At 36.0% G+C, this 18735-nt stretch overlaps 1 protein-coding gene across 3 annotated transcripts in view; it reads right to left on the reverse strand.

Annotated features, from left to right (window-relative positions):
- The window catches only part of ADCY8 (adenylate cyclase 8), a 273697-nt gene that overhangs the window by 171510 nt on the left and 83452 nt on the right, over positions 1-18735 (reverse strand). For all 3 annotated transcript variants that reach the window (XM_049765555.1, XM_049765557.1, XM_049765556.1), the window contains exon 3: positions 1236-1366. In XM_049765555.1, coding sequence (XP_049621512.1) covers positions 1236-1366 — 131 coding nt within the window. The remainder of the gene's footprint in view (positions 1-1235; positions 1367-18735) is intronic.

Below are 18735 nucleotides of genomic sequence, written 5' to 3' on the forward strand. Positions count from 1 at the left end.
CCAGAAAAAACATTTTTTTAAAGCTATTACTTTCTCCTGAAAAGCTAGTTTTTCCTGTCAAAGTTAGGAAGGATGAAATTAAGAGGCTATTTGTAGAACTGTTGAATATGCTTTCCCTTTATATGGAAAATTTACACTTTATAATATTTCAGAGCAGGGAGATTACATTTCTACTATGCAAACTGAAACTCTTAGATATTGCTTTTCAATCACTTCTAGTGAGTTGACTGGGTTAGCCAATCACATACATGTGCTCTTGGTAACAACTTGAGATAGGAAAAGTAAGGGAATCAGAGACATCATAAACAAGGAAGAGGTAGAACTGTTTTTTTGTTTGGTTTTGTTTTAGTTTGGGGGTCACATCTGGAGATTCTTAGGGGCTACTGCTGGCTACTCACTCAAAAATCAGTCCTTGCAAACTCAGGGGACCGTGTAGGATGCCAGTGATCAAACCCAGGTCAGCCATATGCAAGGCAAGTACTATAAAAAGAGGCAGATTTGGGATTTTAAAGCTGCCTGTTTTACTAAGAGCCACCTCCTATGATTTTTTAATATCATAGGCTTAGTTCAGTGTTAGGCTCAAGAGGACAATAATGGATATATTGATGCTTTTATGGATAAATTAATGGATGTATGTATATAAGAGTTGACAGATAAGTGTGTGAATGAATGGCTAAATATATGAGTGTGTGGATAAACAGGTGGTGGATAGACAAAGGATGGATGGAGGAAGAGATTAAATGTTTATGTCGTCTTTTCTAATGTTCTAAGGACCTTGTGAGAAAAAATATCTCAGGTTACATATATGATTACTCTCAAGGTTTTTAGATTACAATCTGAGATTAATTTTCCACTTATTGCAGAAAGACCTTTCTACTTCAAATATAGGCAAATCCACTGTAGTAGATCCACAGAGAAAATTGATTAGCAAATATAATTACATTTCTTCCGTACCTAGAGAACTGCTCTTTCTTTATCCACTTTCATTGAGATTAATTTTGATAATTCATTTTGATTAATTTTGATCATTCCCTTATCCCCTTTCAAGAATTCTTTCAATTCTTCTTAGGCCTCAGCCTTAAAATGTGGAATTTCCTAATAATCACAAGTGAATGAATCTCAGAACCAAATTAGGAGAGGCAATGCCTTTTAAGCAGACAAGTGTCATGGCTCTGAGGTGAGACCTACACAGCACACACATCCCATGGAGAAATGTAGGGGTACATATTTCTCACCTGACATTCTCATAGCGATGGATGTAAATCCGATGGAATTGATGCTGCAGGTGTTCGTCTTCCACATTGGTCATGTCATTGATCATTTCCAGGACAACAAACCGTGGGAGCACAGATAATACAAGTCGTTCCTGGAGCAAAGCAATGAAGGAGAGTAATCGTATTAGTCTAGTCATTGAGTCTTTCTCTGTAGGTAGATAATAGAAAATCCATAAGATTCTCTGTTGAACTTCTTGAAGATAAGCTACCTTCATACCACTAAGTAAATGGATATCTGTTGAGTACTTGTTATTTGATCAACACTATCTTAGGAATTATGTATAAAGTGGTTTACCAGGTTGACATTGGCCCTACCATTGTTCAACTTCTATTAGAACAGGGAATACAGGTACTAAAATTACACACTCAGGATTACACCCTTACAAACTGAGACAAATGTAATGCAGAAATAACCAGGATTGGTGAGTATACTTGTGGATGACATGACTTGAATTAGGGAATAGGAATAGCCTTCACGATGAACAGATACCTAAACAGATCTTAAACATTTCAAAGAAACCAATTGAAAGAGAGCTCCCAAGTAAAGAAAATAACATGTGCAAATGGTCTAGAAAAAAGAAAGGCAATGGTGTGGCCTGATGATAAAAATAGGCAAGGAAGTTAGAAAGGCAGAAAGATTACACAGCAAACCTGGGTAACATGTTAACATTTAATTCCAACCACATCTAGAAGACCATATGTGCTACCAAGTAGATAACTGATAAAACAATGGTTTTAAGTTTCAAAGATCACCAGCCTATGATTTGGAGAGTGGATAATTGGTAAGAGACTGGGGTTTGGAGGCAGGAGGACCACTCAGGAAAAAAGCTGCAGAAGTCCCCCATGAAAGGGGATAAGGAAAGAGCAGTTCTTTAGGTCTAGAAACCAATCAACCAACGAGAAGTCAAACATATTCTGAAAGAAGGGACCTAACACTTGGCAGGTTGCTGTCTTTCACTCAACAGTTCTTTAAAACTAGCCACGCAGTGGTAGGTTTGCTATCTAACTTGCTACAAGTGTAAAGCTGAGTTTAAGACAGGTGCGTTTTCTCCACCTCAACTTGTCATGTCCTGATAGTCATTTATGAACTTTAAGCTTGTTCACCCTTCATTATTTCATTAATTCTTCTCAAAAGCCTGAAAATAGATACAAATAAGTATCTTCATTAATATGCAGATTGAATCTGTGATTAAATTACTTGCAAGACCTAAACAATTACTAAGAGACAGTATTAGGAAGCAATCCTGTCATATATTACTTCTTGATGGGTTTCATGGTTTAGTGGCAAAAGCCCTGAACTCACACCCTGAATGAAAGTTATGACTCATTTTTATCACTTAATGATGAAGCATTAGGCAAGAGCTGTTATTTTTGTGCTCTGGTGTCCTTATTTGGCAAATGACAATCATATCATTGGCTCTAGAGAATTTCTGTCATATTTCAATAAAATAACAATAAGCACTGGCATTAATCACTCTGTGTCTCTCTCCTCTTTCTCCTACATAACCCTATTCTCATGAAAAAGGATTTATTATTGAAGTGTCTACTGAGCTTTATGCGGTGAAACCTTTTTCCACCTTGAAAGCTCTCCCAGCATGAGATGAAGAAATCTAAATCCATCAAAGTTTCTGCATCAGGTCCATCTAGGGTTCATTAATGCTATTTATCAACTTCCCAGGTAGTTCATAACCTTGTTCATATAATTGCTTCTGAATGAGGCCAAAGGTAAATCATGGTCCTGAGGTACTGGGTGCTTGTAAGAAGTTAGTTCTAAATAAGTATTCTCTAAATATCTGAAAACATAAAATGTAGATAGGCCCTAGAATAGGATGTCTAACAATTATTTGCTTAGTATATTCACTAAGGGATAATAAACTGTCAATCCTCAGGTATGACAGTGAAACAACTATACTTTTATGGAAAATTTTAAATAAAACTTTTCTAGCAAAAATCTCAAGCACTAAGCATGCCAGCCTCAATCCAGCGCTATAATGGCAGATGTCCCAACTCCTCCTTCTTCATTGCAGAGGAGGTCTGTTTATAAAAGCCAGTTTTCAACACTTTTGTTTTCCTCAGATTTGTTCCCTGCTTGAGAAACATCATTCAAGTCCCCTGAAAACACAATCTGAAAGAAAATGGGGAAAGTTTGTCCTTAATACAATTTCCAATTTCTGCTGGGGCACAATACATGATTTTTCTGGCTTTGTAGATCACAAAATGCTCCTGAGGACAGATTGAGGGCCAGGGTGGCTTTTGTATGAAAATCTGCACAAATTTTATCTCCCTGGATTTTTCTCTCTTTTTTTTTTTTATGAAAAAGCACCCCGAGTTGAATTAAAGTGCATCAGTGGCTCCTGTCTGGATTTCTCTCTCATCTCACATAACACTCTGTTCATGCGATCACACTTGTTTCCTGAGCATCAATTGCTATAATACACCCAAGGGGAAGTCAAGGTGAAAGCAGCAAGGGATTAAGAATCTTTATTTTACGAAAATGCTTGCAGTGAAATCAAAGGGAGAAGGGCAACCCTCCAAGTAAGTGGAGTTTACACATAGCAGTGTTTCTGAAAAACCTCACTCAGGCACTTGCAAACGGAGAGTCCTCTTAATTTCCTTCTTGCAGGTATAATAGTCTTAACGACAAAGGTGGCCCAGAAAAATATAGGAGACTTATATTGAGGTTGCAAATAATGCTATCTGTCCCTCATGATATCGCACGCCAAAGGGATTGCATCCAGTCACTAAATGAAACTTAACGTTAGCCATAAGAGGTGACATTACTGTTTAATCTAGTGAATTTTACTGAAATTCATCAGGGTTAGGAGAAAGCAGTCCGTTGAATGTCATGGCCTTATTAAGTTCGCAGGGAAGACAAAAACCTGTATTCTTGTGAAATAATTCAGCCACATACCCACTTCTACTCTGTGAAGGAATAAGTGCTGAAGGACAGGCAGAGAGGGTCCCCCTGGCAATGGGTTTTTTGAGGAGGACTAGAAATGCTGCCCTGTCATCTGTGCTCAAATAGCCCAAAGACATGAAGGCTGCTCTCCCTCTGTGAACCCTTAAGCAGGCTTTACCTGGCACTGGTGTTGCCCAGGGAAGGGTTGAGCTCCTCAAGAAACAAGAAGCTTCAAGAGGAATAAAAGAATAGAGTCTGAGCTAACCACAGAAAAATTCAAAGTTCTTTCCTGTGGCAGTATCTTGATTAACTTTTATGCATGCAGAGAACTCCAGAGTAGGGCAGTTTAGAGACTATCAAGAAATAACCACTTTCCAAAAGCTACTCTCCCTTTTGGAGAAGCCAGTGTTCTCACCTTAATGTATTACACCTTTTCTGCCACCTCTTGGTTCCTAAATCAAATCATGCTCCTTCCACATTCATTTCCCTCTTGTAAAAAGGAGATACATTTTCTGTGGAGTAGTTGGAGAACTTGGAAAACTTGGACTACGGATCAGGACTGGCTTTTCATCTGCAAAGGGGTTGTAATCAGCATGGTAGAAACAGAAATCCAACTCAACATGGCTTAAGCAGAACAAAACCTATTGTACTGATCTATCTATCTATCTATCTATCTATCTATCTATCTATCTATCTATCTATCTCTATCTATCTATCTATCATCATCATCTATCTATCTATCTATCTATCATCTATCTATCTATCTATCATCTATCTATCTCTATCTGTCTGTAACTATTGTACTGAAATATCTATCTATCTATCTATCATCCATCTATCTATCTATCTATCTATCTATCTATCTATCTATCTATCTATCTATCTATCTATCTATCTATCTATCTATCTGTCTGTCTGTGCCTGCCTGTCTATCTGTCCATCTATCTATCTATCTATCACCTATCTATTATCTATCAATCTATCGATGTGATATATCACAGATAGACTTATTAAAAAGTATCATGCATAATACTTTTATGTATTATAAGTTTAAAAATAATGGTCAATGATCTATATAAGCATATGAATGATACTTCTAAATTTGTGTCTTTGTTTTTCTTGTAGCTTAACTTCTTCCTTATCTCTTCTCTGACATTTATAGCTCTAATTACTTATGTTTTATATCACTGGACAATTTTGTAAATTATTCCTCTGATTGAGATAAAGAGGTCTGCCTAATGTTTTGCTTGGGACAAATTATCTACTTCCACCTAAGGTTTATGGTTAGGGTTAATAATAAAGACTAGATCCATCAATAGGGTGACCATTAAGAAGGGTTAAGAAGCTGGGTGCAGATCAGAGGAAGTCTCAGGAATGTGGGGGGATCTGCTGTCAGAAAACAAATGTGCACAGTACAGTTACTGCGTTGATGCAGAAAGAACAGAGAAATGCTAGAGAAATATTTCCTCAAAAAGAGTTTAATTCTCACAAATCAAGAATGGAGATCAGGGAAACGGAAATGAAGGGATGCATGTCAGTGGCAATGGAGCACAGTTTCACATATACATCTCTTAACCTCAGAGAACAACCGTTTTTGCTTCCATAAGCTGGGGATGATTATAAAAGCAGCCATTCCACAGTGTTGAAGAGTTAAATTAGTTCATAATTGTTTAACAAATTGTATCTGGAGCGCTGTGGCCATGACCCAGAAGTCTGTCACATTCACTGGTAAGCATCTTCAATAGTAAGCCTGGTGTTAGAATTCTAATTTTATATTGGTATTAAAAGTTAAAATGTTTAGTCAAGGAACATTATTTAAGAGATGTAAAGAAAATGAGTAGACAGTTTATGTGAATGGCAGTTGTACCACACAGAGAAAACTTTCAGCAACAGTTTTATTGATTGAAAAAAAAAATGCCGGGCCCAGAGAGATAGCACAGCGGCGTTTGCCTTGCAAGCAGCCGATCCAGGACCAAAGGTGGTTGGTTCGAATCCTGGTGTCCCATATGGTCCCCCGTGCCTGCCAGGAGCTATTTCTGAGCAGACAGCCAGGAGTAAACCCTGAGCACCGCCGGGTGTGACCCAAAAAACAAACAAACAAAAAAAAAACAAAAAAAAAAGCCAAAAATTTTACTATCAAATTCTAGATTGCTAACATTGGGCATTTTTTTCTCCTTTACTTCTTTCTAAAATTTCATGATTTATTATTGAAGCTAATATAACATGTTTATAAAAGTGTTAAAGTTTGATGTGGTTCCTAAATCTCACCACCATCAAATTGTCCATGACCTTTCACCAAAGTTACTTTCCACTGTATGTCACTTCTGGTCAATTCTTTATTTACTCTTTCTTCCCCATTTGGTGATCTTGGTATTGACCCAGGAAGAAGGGTTTGTCAACATTCCATAATCTATAACCTTGTTTTGTTTCTCTGTATAAAACAAATGCATAAACTGATCAGATATTTATCTTTTTCTTCTGACTTCCTTTAACATGCTACACTACAGTTGTATTCATATATATATATTTATTTATATATATATTTATATATATATATTAGTTTTTGGGTCACACTGGACAGCACTCAGGGGTTACTCCTGGCTCTGCATTCAGAAATTGCTCCTGGTAGGCACGGGGAACCATATGAGATACTGGGATGCTAACCACCATCTGTCCTGCATTGGCTGCATGCAAGGCAAATGCCCTACCGCTGTGCTATCTTTCCAGCCCCTCTATTTATATTCTTAGTGGAAGTTTCTATTTAAGTTTCAGCAAAAATACTTACTGTTTCTGAAAGCTAAGTGTAAGCACAATCATCTAGAAGTTCTTGGTTAATTGCCTTCTAAAGGCATTGTCTGTCAATGCACCCCAGTTTGATTCAGCAAGAATCATAGCATTGTGAATATGGGGTGATGGTCTGAGACCCTAAGAACAGTGAGTCTGGTCAGAAGCACAAAGCCAAATGGTTTTGGAGTTAGGCAAGCTTGACTTAAGTCCTGGCTGAAAACTAGAAGGGACACATCTGTGATTATTATAATTTCTAGTAGTGGGCCTTTTAATTTATTTCATCATATGCAAATGGATATAATAATACCTGCCTTCCATGATTGCCTCTGACACTAAATGACAATATCATTTTTATAGATCCTGGGACATACTGGCTGCTTTTGAAAACACAAAAGCCATTTAATGTGTTTTAATATACCCTCTTGCCTAAATCATGGGCCAAGAACTTCTATGTGCCGTCATCATTGCTCCATTATCAGTCAAATAACCAGAATCACTGAATTCAGATTATTTGAGAATGATTTATTGCTTTTTAAAACTCTTTTCAAGAAGTTAAGAGGTTCTCAGTTCTCTCCATGTAGCAGGTATCATATTTGTCAAATCAGAAACCATGAGACAAAGCTTTCATTTCATTTTATCTTTCATTTGTTCCATCATTGCTTGATGTAAGAGGAGGAAACCAAACAGAATCAGGCCTGCCCACACTGCGATCTGATCCTGCCACCGAAGTGCTCTTGAACACTTTGAAGCCTTATTTTCCTCTTCTATAAAATGACAACACTAGCTCACTTATGGGACAGTTGCCAAGATTTAGGGAGATGTTTTTTTCTTTTTAATTTTTTATTATATGTTAAAATAATGGTCAGGATAATGTTAAAGTGTATAGTATTGCTGTCCAAAGTTACCGCACCTCACCACTGCCAGAAAGTGTCCCCGACTCTCCATAAAGGTGGAATTTGTTTATATCAACATGCCTCGCTGAGCAGAGTAGAGTAGAGTAGAGTAGAGTAGAGTAGAGTAGAGTAGAGTAGAGTAGAGTAGTGTAGAGTAGAGTAGAGTAGAGGCATGGGATAGAAATAGGAGGGTGGTCTGTTCTAGGGACAAGGAACAGGGATTTCCTTCATGTGTAGAGAATTTAAAATACTCAAAGGATTAAAATCTGTCCTACTCTTTGTCATCACATTCATTGATGTCTATAAACAATGTCAGTGATGAAATAGTCAGCCTAAATAAATGGGCAATTGCTTAGTAGTGACCCACAATCCTTCACCAATTTTTAACTCTTTATGGTTAAATAATATGGAGTGCATGCCTTTGTGTTCAATTTTACCCTAAATGAAGCTTAGCACTCTCTTGGTAACCTTTAGTTGAAGGTCTAACATTATGAAATAAAAAATAATGGCATTTTTTTCTTGGACAATAAAAAGATACAACATAAGCAAAAATGACATAAGATGTTGTGAAAGGAATTCAGTCAAATATGAGGAATAGAGAGCACAATTTATGAGCTCAGATGACATTAGGCACTGAACTCACTGCTACGCAGCCTTTTTTGAAGGGAAAAAAATCTATCTTTTAAGCTCTTCTTATGGCTTGAGGATTTCAAAGTCTTTTTAGAGAGCGCTAAAAGGTTCTCTCACACAAGGTTTATTATTTTTCTCAGATAGAAAGCACTATTAAGCATGCACCATTTTCAGTTAAAGGACAGAGATATATAAGTTGAAAATATAATTAGGAGGACCAGATTTGAGTCATGTGTGCATATACTTACTAAATGTCTTATTTGGGGCAAATTTACTTGATTTCTGCATTTTCTTAGGTGTCAGAGGCAGGAAGTAAGCCTTTCCCCATCTGTTTTTATAGACACTTCATTGAACATTAGATATTCTATAAGCTATCAAGGCTTCTTAGAAACAAACATTTTTTCCCACAGTTTCAGAGAAGAACATTCAGGAAATGGGCAAATTCATGAAGGGTAAAATGCCAATTTTGAGAATGCATCCATCATGGTTGAATTGTCTAGATAAAAACTAACTTTTAAATTTCACCTCAAGAATGGAAACAGACTAACAGACCACAATATCCATGAGAAAAAATTTTATATTTTATCCTTAAGGGAATTCAAAGTCATTAAATGCTTTCAAAGTGGAGGAAAGTAGAGAAGAAGCACAACATTCTACTTTGAGTGACTGTGGAAAATAGTTTCTGGATCTAACAGGATAGATGAACTACGATAATGAGTTGGAAGGCTATTGCTATCACCCTGACATGATAAATAGAGTTGCTTATGGATCAGTGAAGTAGGCAGTAAGAAGGTTTAAACTAGCAGGAAGGAAATGGTACTTAATATATATCGGATATATATTTTCTAGGAAGTTTCTAAAATAATATATATAACTATACAGTATAAAATATTGAATGTGATATAGATAGGTATATTCCATATATAATATATAAGAATATAAATGGGTGTATATGCAATATGTGCTCATTCTTATATAAATTTTAAGAACCTAAGAGTTCTGCTTTGCCCATTTTATTGTGTTCACTGTCGTTCATAGGAATGCTAATGAATCTCTAGAACAAACGATCTCTGGATTGTAAAATATCAGCATGGATAGGGTGAACCATAGGCAGTACAAGGAGACACTATTAACCTGCTACCAAAACTCTGAGAATAATATAAGAAAGCTCCAAAAAGTTAAATGACTCAAAAGCTCGACATCTTTCCAATATTCTGTTTTTTGTTTGGTTTGGTTTGGTTTTTGGGTCACACCTGGCAGTGCTCAGGGGTTCCTCCTGGCTCTACACTCAGAAATCACTCCTGACATGCTCAGGGGACCATATGGGATGCCGGGATTCAAACCACCATCCTTCTGCAGGCAAGGCAAACTCCTAACCTCCATGCTATCTCTCCGGCCCCCATCTTCCAAGTATTCTATATATCCCAACTATAAAACAGTTTGTCTCCAATAGAGTTGACCTAAGGGAGACTAGTACTAATATTTCTTTCTCATCTCTCCAACTTCTCATGTGCTATATTGCAAGACCATTGCCAGTAAGATGTCATGTGAGAACATACCGTATGTATTTGTTTTCTGATCTGAGAAAGGCCAGTCTCCAAAGATGTTGCCTTTTCCTTCAGAGCTCACTTATCTACCAAACATCAACACAATCTGTTTGTTAAGCTAAGCAATTGGTTTCTTGTGGGCTGTGGAGCAGAGGAAATAGCTGGCGCTGCTGAAGACTTATTCCTTGCTCTGTGCTTAGGACTCACTACTGGCAGGACTTGCGTACTATAGGTATGTCAGCTACACATAAGGGAGATGCCCTACCCATTACCCTACATTGCTCCAATCCCAACTAAGTCATTTTAGAGGAGTAAAATCTCCATATTGCTTGTTCTTTTCCTATAAGTTATAAAATTGAGTTACTTAATTTTTAAGATTGGGCTGTGAACAGCTGGCTCAGAGTGTATTAAATGAATTCAAATAAATTATCCATAATACCTAAAATTAGAAGGGCTACATAAAAATCTCTTTTCTGGCTGCCATGTTTTATTCTAGATTATATAAACACACAGTTTTAGCAACAGTCAGATTTTGGACCTACACCCTTCTTTCCTAGGTCCAGTTCCAAATCACTCACAGATACTTTTCCTCCATGAAACCATAATGACTGAATTTTTTTTTCTAATTTCATTGCAGAGGGTATTGTTCCAGGGAGTGAGCAATCCCTTTCCTTCCTGTTGGAGAAACTGGTTTCAACCTGTTCAGGATATTCCTTGAACTTGTTTTATCTTCCTAACTTGTGTGGTTTATTTCCTTAGACAGCATCACTTCTAGACCCAAATTCCCATATGAGGCTTCCACACCTCCCAACCCATCCTATGTAGCATTCAAGAAAAATCTTCTCCTAAAAATCTTCTCCTAAAGGAAGATTTCTCTGAAGAGTTCTAGTCCCTCAGGGTAGTCTCTCAGGGCTTGCCTTTCTTTTCATTCCTTGTACTAGTTTATGCTATTTATGCTATTTCTTTAGGCCTCTGGTATTTTATTGATTTCTCCTTACAAACATAGATTATCAAAGAGGAGCTATTTATTTTGAACTGAAAAATTTTGAGTCCAACTTTTAAAAGTTCAGAAATAAGAGTATTATGACTTAGAATGATTTTTTTTCACTATTGCAATTCTCACCATTAATTGCTCACATGCTAATTATTACAAGGTAGCAAATTTCTGTTACAGAGTTAGCTGAGTCCTTTGAACTTGGTACTATTCTTCTTTACAGAGATTAGAAAATAAAACACTGTTTAGTCTTAAAACTGCTCTTGAGGTTGCTACAACTTGGATGGAACTATAGGATATCATGTTGATAAAATAATTCAGAGGTAGAAGAATAAACACCAGGTCACACTTACCTGTGGCAAACAGAAACAAAGCAAAGCAATAAATATATTAAATAATGATGAAATATTGGTCTTGGATTACAAAACTTTGAGGTAACCAAACAGGGGTGAGAAGGGAAATGAAGAGGAGGACTATTTGTAACATGCAGATACATGAGGATATCACGAGGATAACATGAGGATAAAGTGTGTTGGGCACTTGGGTGTGATGGTGTGGTAATAGTATCTCTTGTCATTTCTCACAATTTTTCTGACTGTGGCCCCCCATTAAACCTTGTATTCTTCCTTCAGTCCTTTGTTTTACCAGACAACACCCTTGTCCATCCATGCCATGGCCTCCCATTTATGTCATTATCTACTATGGATTATCTTGTAGGTGCCAGTTAAGAAACACTGATATATATATGTCAAGACCATAATTACGAATGCTGTTACAAATATGTTAAACTATCATAATAAAAAATAAAAGAAGAAAAACCATGCCGCTGAAAGGAAACTCTTAGAGCAAGTTGTATGGATTAGAAACTGACTGTCTAAATACATTAACACAAATCCTTAGAGAATTCCACATGATCTGTATATTATTATACATTATTGAGCTCTTCCCTTTTCCTCTTTTTCCTCTCTTTATATTTAGTTCTGAAAAGGGGTTTCTAATATTTATTCAATTATTTAAGTAATATTCAAATATTTTTAAGCTTATCTTCAAAATGATGCAAGTGTTTGAAGCATGTTTACTGACTTGACAGAGCTTCTTGAAACCTCAGGAATTTAAATGATGGATTGAATATTGAGGACAATGAGGCTAGTGAAAGACATTTTGTAAGACCCAGTAGTCAAGGAAGTCTTCCTGAAGAAGCGGAACTAGAGCCTAAATGAGGTTTCAGAGAGAGAAGTATCATATGAAGTCGTAGTAGAATAGTGGAATATTATTCAACAAGAGTTGATAGGCAGGGGCAAGAGCCAGTTTATAAATAAACTTATTTATGTATTAAACCCAGTAGTAGTAACTTTATCTTGAGAGCTGCATGATATATAGAAATATTGTTTTCTTATTTGACCTAAAGTACAATTAACATATTAGATCATGCACATATCGTGGATAGTTTATGGAAATTAACAGAGTGAATACTGAGAACCTAGTAAAAAGTAAAACATGACAAAACCCTAGATTTTTCTTTTTTTATAAATATAATTTTTATTTTAATCATAGTGGCTTACATATCATTGACAATAATATTTTAGGTACATATTAACATAAAATCAGGGGAATTCCCATCACCGATATGTCCTCCCTCCATCTCCGCTCCCGTCCTACCTCCCATATCCTCCTCCCTCACCCCTGGGGCTGCCAGAATAAGTGGTCCCCTCTGTGCCTAGCTAACTACTAAGTGGTCCTACACCTGTTTGGTCTTGGTACCTCCCTTATTTCCAACTCTAATTGGGAGGCGGGGCTAGATGTTCAAGTTATGTGGTTTTGTTTGAAGAAAAGTAATAAACGGGAGAAAAAAATCAAATACACAAAAAATGGGAGGAGTCCTTCTGGAGGCTCTCATCCTAAGTTTGAGAGATGAAGGGGAAAAAGAAGGTGACACACTACAACAGTACAAAAAGAGGTGTCAAATAAAATATCCAGTGAACACTCCAACAATAAAGATAAGCACCACATAACAGCCATGGTCTTGAGATAAAAAACATGACAGAGCACATAAAGGTAGAAAAGAAAGGAAGATAAATAAATAAATAAATAAATAAATAAATATAAATGGAGACAACAACTTCAATATCCACACCAAAACAAAGAAATCCACAAAGACTAGATAAGTAAGAAAAATTATTTTGTGCTTTTTGCCTTTTTGTTTTCCTTTTTTTTCTCCCCTCCTGCACAGGCACAGTAAATATTGGAGTCATTCGAAAAGTTTTCTTTTATGTTCTCAGTTAGTCACTACCCCAATAAGAAGAGGGATACACTATTTCACTGATAAATATTACCACCACCTCTACAATACCAAATTATAAAAATTAACTTTGTCACCTCTACTACCAGTTGTTAGTAATCACTACTATATGACAAATAATACATGAATTTAACCATTTAATTTACATAATTTATAAGGCTGATATTTATTATTATTATTATTATTATTATTATTTCATGAAAGTAGAAGCTTAAACTCCGAGATTATACAGTTATCCTCAGGGCACCAGACCAGTAGGTGACAGTTCCTAAGTCACAAATCAAGTCATCTGGAACCATCATTTCACTGCATAAATTCTAGGTATTAAGTATGATAGAGGTCTGGCTTAGGGGTATCCTTTTCTTGGGAAATAAATAGACCACCTGGGATTGACTATAATATCGCTGTCTTTTCCATGTTTTTAAACTTTATGGTGGAATATTATCTGCTACTATCTTTGTACCTGCTAAACTTATTTAGCAAACATGAGCTAAGGAAAGAACTAGTAGAGGTTGTGGATCAGCTTCTCTTTCATTTTGATCATACTTGCAGCTATACTGGCTGAAATCTCAGTTATAGTAAAACATCAGTGGCCTTGTTCTAAAAGCCAGTACTAGGAGCCACCTGTCCCCAGCATGTTACTAAGAATACAATAGATATGAAATGTGAAAATCTTGGACTGCCAGACAGTCAGCACTCCTAGAAACATATATGTCATCTAGTTTCAAGATTCATGGAAAGGAATCTATCCTATGATTTCTTTTTCCTGTGGCACACCTTATTTAATTTTCTCTCTAAAGAGCAAGGATCCCTTTTTACTTCAGATCCTCTGACTTTTCAGTAGCCATTAAAAGCAGTTATCTTCTATTCCTTAACTCTCTTTTTTTAAAAATAGGAATACAGTTTACTTGAAATAAACAAAAATGCTTACACTGCTCAATGGGTCACCTAGAAATGAACTCTTACTTGATTTACTCAGCAGAAACAAAGCTGCTTTTAGACATGTATTTGAAGATAGGTAAAAGCTACTTGATTTTTAAAAACTGACCTTCCCTTAAGGCCTGGCCCTATAAGTATAAACAATGTACATGAGCCCACCATTATCAGGTATTACATCATATCTATATATTACCTGTGCATTCTGCAATTATATAAAATCTGTCAATATACCTGGGAAGGGTGACTATATCACAGTTACATTTGTGTTCTTGGCTGAGGTTAAAAAAGAGTAATTCAGAACAAATTTTACATGTCACTCATATTCCTCAAATAATAGGTTATAATAGAAATATTATTTTTTGCTTAAGTCTTAAACTTTCTGCTTAACTATAAACTGAAATATTCAACTGCCTACTTGACAACTCCACTTGAATGAAAAGGAATTCAAATGATCTTGACCCAGATTTATGTTTTACCTTCATTTTTCATTACTTATCTCAAAATACCATCATCTATCAATGAATTGTTCTATTTCTTGAGCATGGCAAGCTTGTTCCTGTTTCATGGTTTTTGCATTTTGGCAATGGCATTGCTATTCTTAGCCCAGAATAATATTTTTCCATTACCCAAATGGACACTTTATATTTAATTTGAAATTCTTTTTAAAATTATCTTCAGTTCATCAATGCCCAAATTTGAAATAACACTCGACATTTTTGTCAGCCCATCAGTTTCATAATCCTAGCATTCACTACTCTAAATTTTTCATGTTTATTCATTTGTTCATTTGATTGCTATTTATTCCTCTCACATTAAACCCTTATAGAAGTTTATGACAATAAAAATATTATCTTTCTCATCCAATGATATCCTTAGATTCTTAAGTGCTGTCTGAGACATATAGGTACTCCATATATATCAATTAAATTAATCTATGTATAAATCACTTGCATTTTTTGTCTTTTGTTTACAATCATTCTTTATTGCTTGATATAGCTTACAACTTTAACCCATACCAGTGAGGTCATATTATCTGTGTGAGACTGCTTTCCATAATGGAATTTCAAAGAGTAAATAAAGCAAGCAGCCATCTCTGATGGGTTAAAGACACTAAGGGTGTCCTTTTAAAGACACTAAGGGTGATCTCAAATAAACGAAAAATATGTTGTCAGTGTCACCGCTTCTTGGGTAACTTCATCCTTAGGCTGTAGCTGCCTTAATGAACAACAACAATTACATCAACCTTATAGTTAAAACTCATCTCTACTCATCACTAAATGATGAAAATCACTTGCATTTAAAAAAATATTCAATCTAAAAAGTTGTGAATGCATTTTAGAAAGATAAGATAGAAACAGATAAGTAAAATAATTAAGAATACACTGTGAGGTGTAAGTATACACACCTCTGTATGCTCATGAAAATCCTAACAATCTGACTATAGTTCCTAAGGATTAACATGTGAGGACATTTTCTTCGTACTGTAAATGTGTATTAATTGCCATATCTCTTCTTCAACATGTCAAGAGAACAGCAACAAAACAGAGATTGGCACACATCACAAAGAATGAGAACAAACAGTGTTGGCGGGGATGTGGAGAGAAAGGAACTCTTATACACTACTGGTGCCATCTAGTTCAACCTTTATGGAAAGTGATATGGAGATTCCTCCAAAAACTGGAAATCGAGCTCCCATACGATCCAGCTATACTACTCCTAGGAATATACCCTAGGAACACAAAAATACAATACAAAAATCCCTTCCTAACACCTATATTTATTGCAGCACTATTTACCACAGCAAGACTCTGGAAACAACCCAGATGCCCTTCAACAGATGAATGGCTAAAGAAACTGTGGTATATATACACAATGGAATATTATGCAGCTGTCAAGAGAGATGAAGTCATGAAATTTTCCTATACATGGATGTACATGGAATGTATTATGCTGAGTGAAATAAGTCAGGAGAGAGAGAAAAACGCAGAATAGTCTCACTCATCTATGTGTTTTAAGAAAAATGAAAGACATTCTTGCAATAATAATTTTCAGACACAAAAGAGAGAAAGGCTGGAAGTTACAGCTCACCTCACAAAGCTCACCAGAAATAGGGATGAGTTTAGTTAGAGAAATAACTACATTTTGAACTATCCTAATAATGAGAACGTATGAGGGTTATAGAAAGCCTGCCTAGAGTACAGGCCGGGGTTGGGTGGGGAGGAGGGAGATTTGGGACATTGTTGATGGGAATGTTGCACTGGTGATGGGTGGTGTTCTTTACATGACTGAAACTCAAAAACAATCATGTATGTAATTAAGGTGTTTAAATAAAATATATATAAAAAAAGAAAAAAGAAATCGAATAATTGAAAGAGAGAGAACCAATCCTGGAAACTTGGTTAGTTTGTCATAAAAGTCAGTGTTAATTTAATTTTTGATAACATGTGTATGACACGTTGACTTCCAAAGCTGTCTCTCTGTCTAAATGAAGGAGAACCTCTTAAAGCATTTCTGGTTTGTTTTCTGATGAATTCAATCCGTCAACTGTTCTGTCTTTAAGAGTAGTGGCTAATATCTTAAAAGGACCAATACTCTGAACCTGGGATATTTCCTATTGGCTCCTGCGTCCTGAAGAATAAGAAATATTGAAATCAGGATTATCCACAAACCAAAAGCTGTAGCAAAAGGACTAGAGAGGGTTAAAAGCCCTTTCTAAAAGCTAAAAGCCTAATGAATAAAACAAGTGTGTGCTGGGCATGATAGATTGTTCTATGGTCTACACTAATACTATGTCTAGAGCAGCATTTTATTTAATTAAATAATTTTTAATTTTATTTAATTGAAACCATTGTGATTTACAAAGTCCTTCATAACCGGGTTTCAGACAATCGGGGCCAAAATCACCACCAATGCACCAAGAGTTCATCTCCATCACCACCATTTGCTTCCAGCCTGCCAGTATAACAGGCCATTTAAAGTTCAGATTGTTAGTTTGAGTCTCTTGATTCCATTGTTACTGACTTTGATTTAGATTTTTAGTCTGTCATTTTTTTTCAATCTCCACTAACATACCTAGACCATTGTCCCTGGTACCCATCCTCTCAGATTTGCATTTCTCCTCCTCCACTCAGTTTTTTTTTCCTTCTCCTCAAGATAACTTTTTTTCCTTCTCCTTCAAGATAACTCCTATTTAGACCATTGCATTTCTTCATGCATTTATTCTAAATACCACATATAAGTGATATCATTCTGTATTTATCCCCCTTCTTCTGGCTTACTTCACTTAACATAACATTTTCCAGTTCCATACATGTTGCTTCCAATCGCAAGTTTGCATCATTCCTTATAGCTATGTATTGCTTTATGACCTAGCAATTCATCTTTTGGATATCTATTCTCGGGACAGAAAAACATCCATCCAAAAGGATGTATGCATACTGCTATTCATTGCAGCACTTAGTACAGTAGCTTTGTCTTAGAATTAACCTAGATATCCAGCAACAGACAAGTTGTGTATACAATGGAGTACTATATAGTACAGCATATTTTTGCTCGTTTCTTTTCTGAGCCATACCCAGTTATGCTCAGGGGTTAGTCCTGACTATGCACGTAGAAATAGCTCCTGGCTTGGGGGACCATATGGGATGCCAGGGATCGAACTGAAGTCCATTCTGGGTCAGCTGTGTACAAGACAAATGCCCTAACTCTGCACTACCACTCTGGCCCCCAGAGTACAGCATTTTAAAGTTCATATATACAATGGAATACTACATAGTGCAGCATTTTAAAGTCTTGAGTGCCTAAAATCATATAGAAAGGATCATAGAAAATATTGAAATATATTAAAAAAACCAGAAAATATCAGAATCCCAATGTTTACAGTTCATGCATAACTTGTTTTACTGACATATTTTCATATTAAATCAATAAGTAAAATGAGCTTATTACTGTGTGTGGCAAATATAAACAGAAAAGGCCAGAAGCACTCTTTTCTGAGTTGAAGTGTCTGGAAAGTTAATAATTAAATTTCCTCAAGTCCTGAGCTTCAGATATGTTTTGGCTTTTGCCAATTACATGCAGTCTTGCAAAATGTAGGTCATAAAAGTATGCAAAAGTGATTTTTCCCATAGAATTCTGCTTTTTATTGCTAGTAATCATAGTGATGGAAATATTGGAGTTTTAAACAGCAGTACTCCAGTGTTGAAAGACGAGTACTATAATTTTCAGTATCAACAGTAGATTTGTAAGGCAGTTTCAGCTCTAAAGCTAAAACCAGGCAGTAGGAGCTCCCTGATCCTATTTATCTTCACGCTGAGTGAAAGCTGGTATAAATTTAAAAGAGGAACATTGATGACATAGGAGTGAATTGATTCCATCCCAAAGGCCAATGCACAAGTCTCTTTATTTAATGACGTCAGGAGTGAGAAAGCATTTAAAAATTTCATCAACACTCCAACTGTTTCTATGGTTTAT

The sequence above is a fragment of the Suncus etruscus genome, chromosome 19, assembly GCF_024139225.1.
Source record: "Suncus etruscus isolate mSunEtr1 chromosome 19, mSunEtr1.pri.cur, whole genome shotgun sequence".
NCBI lineage: Eukaryota > Metazoa > Chordata > Mammalia > Eulipotyphla > Soricidae > Suncus > Suncus etruscus.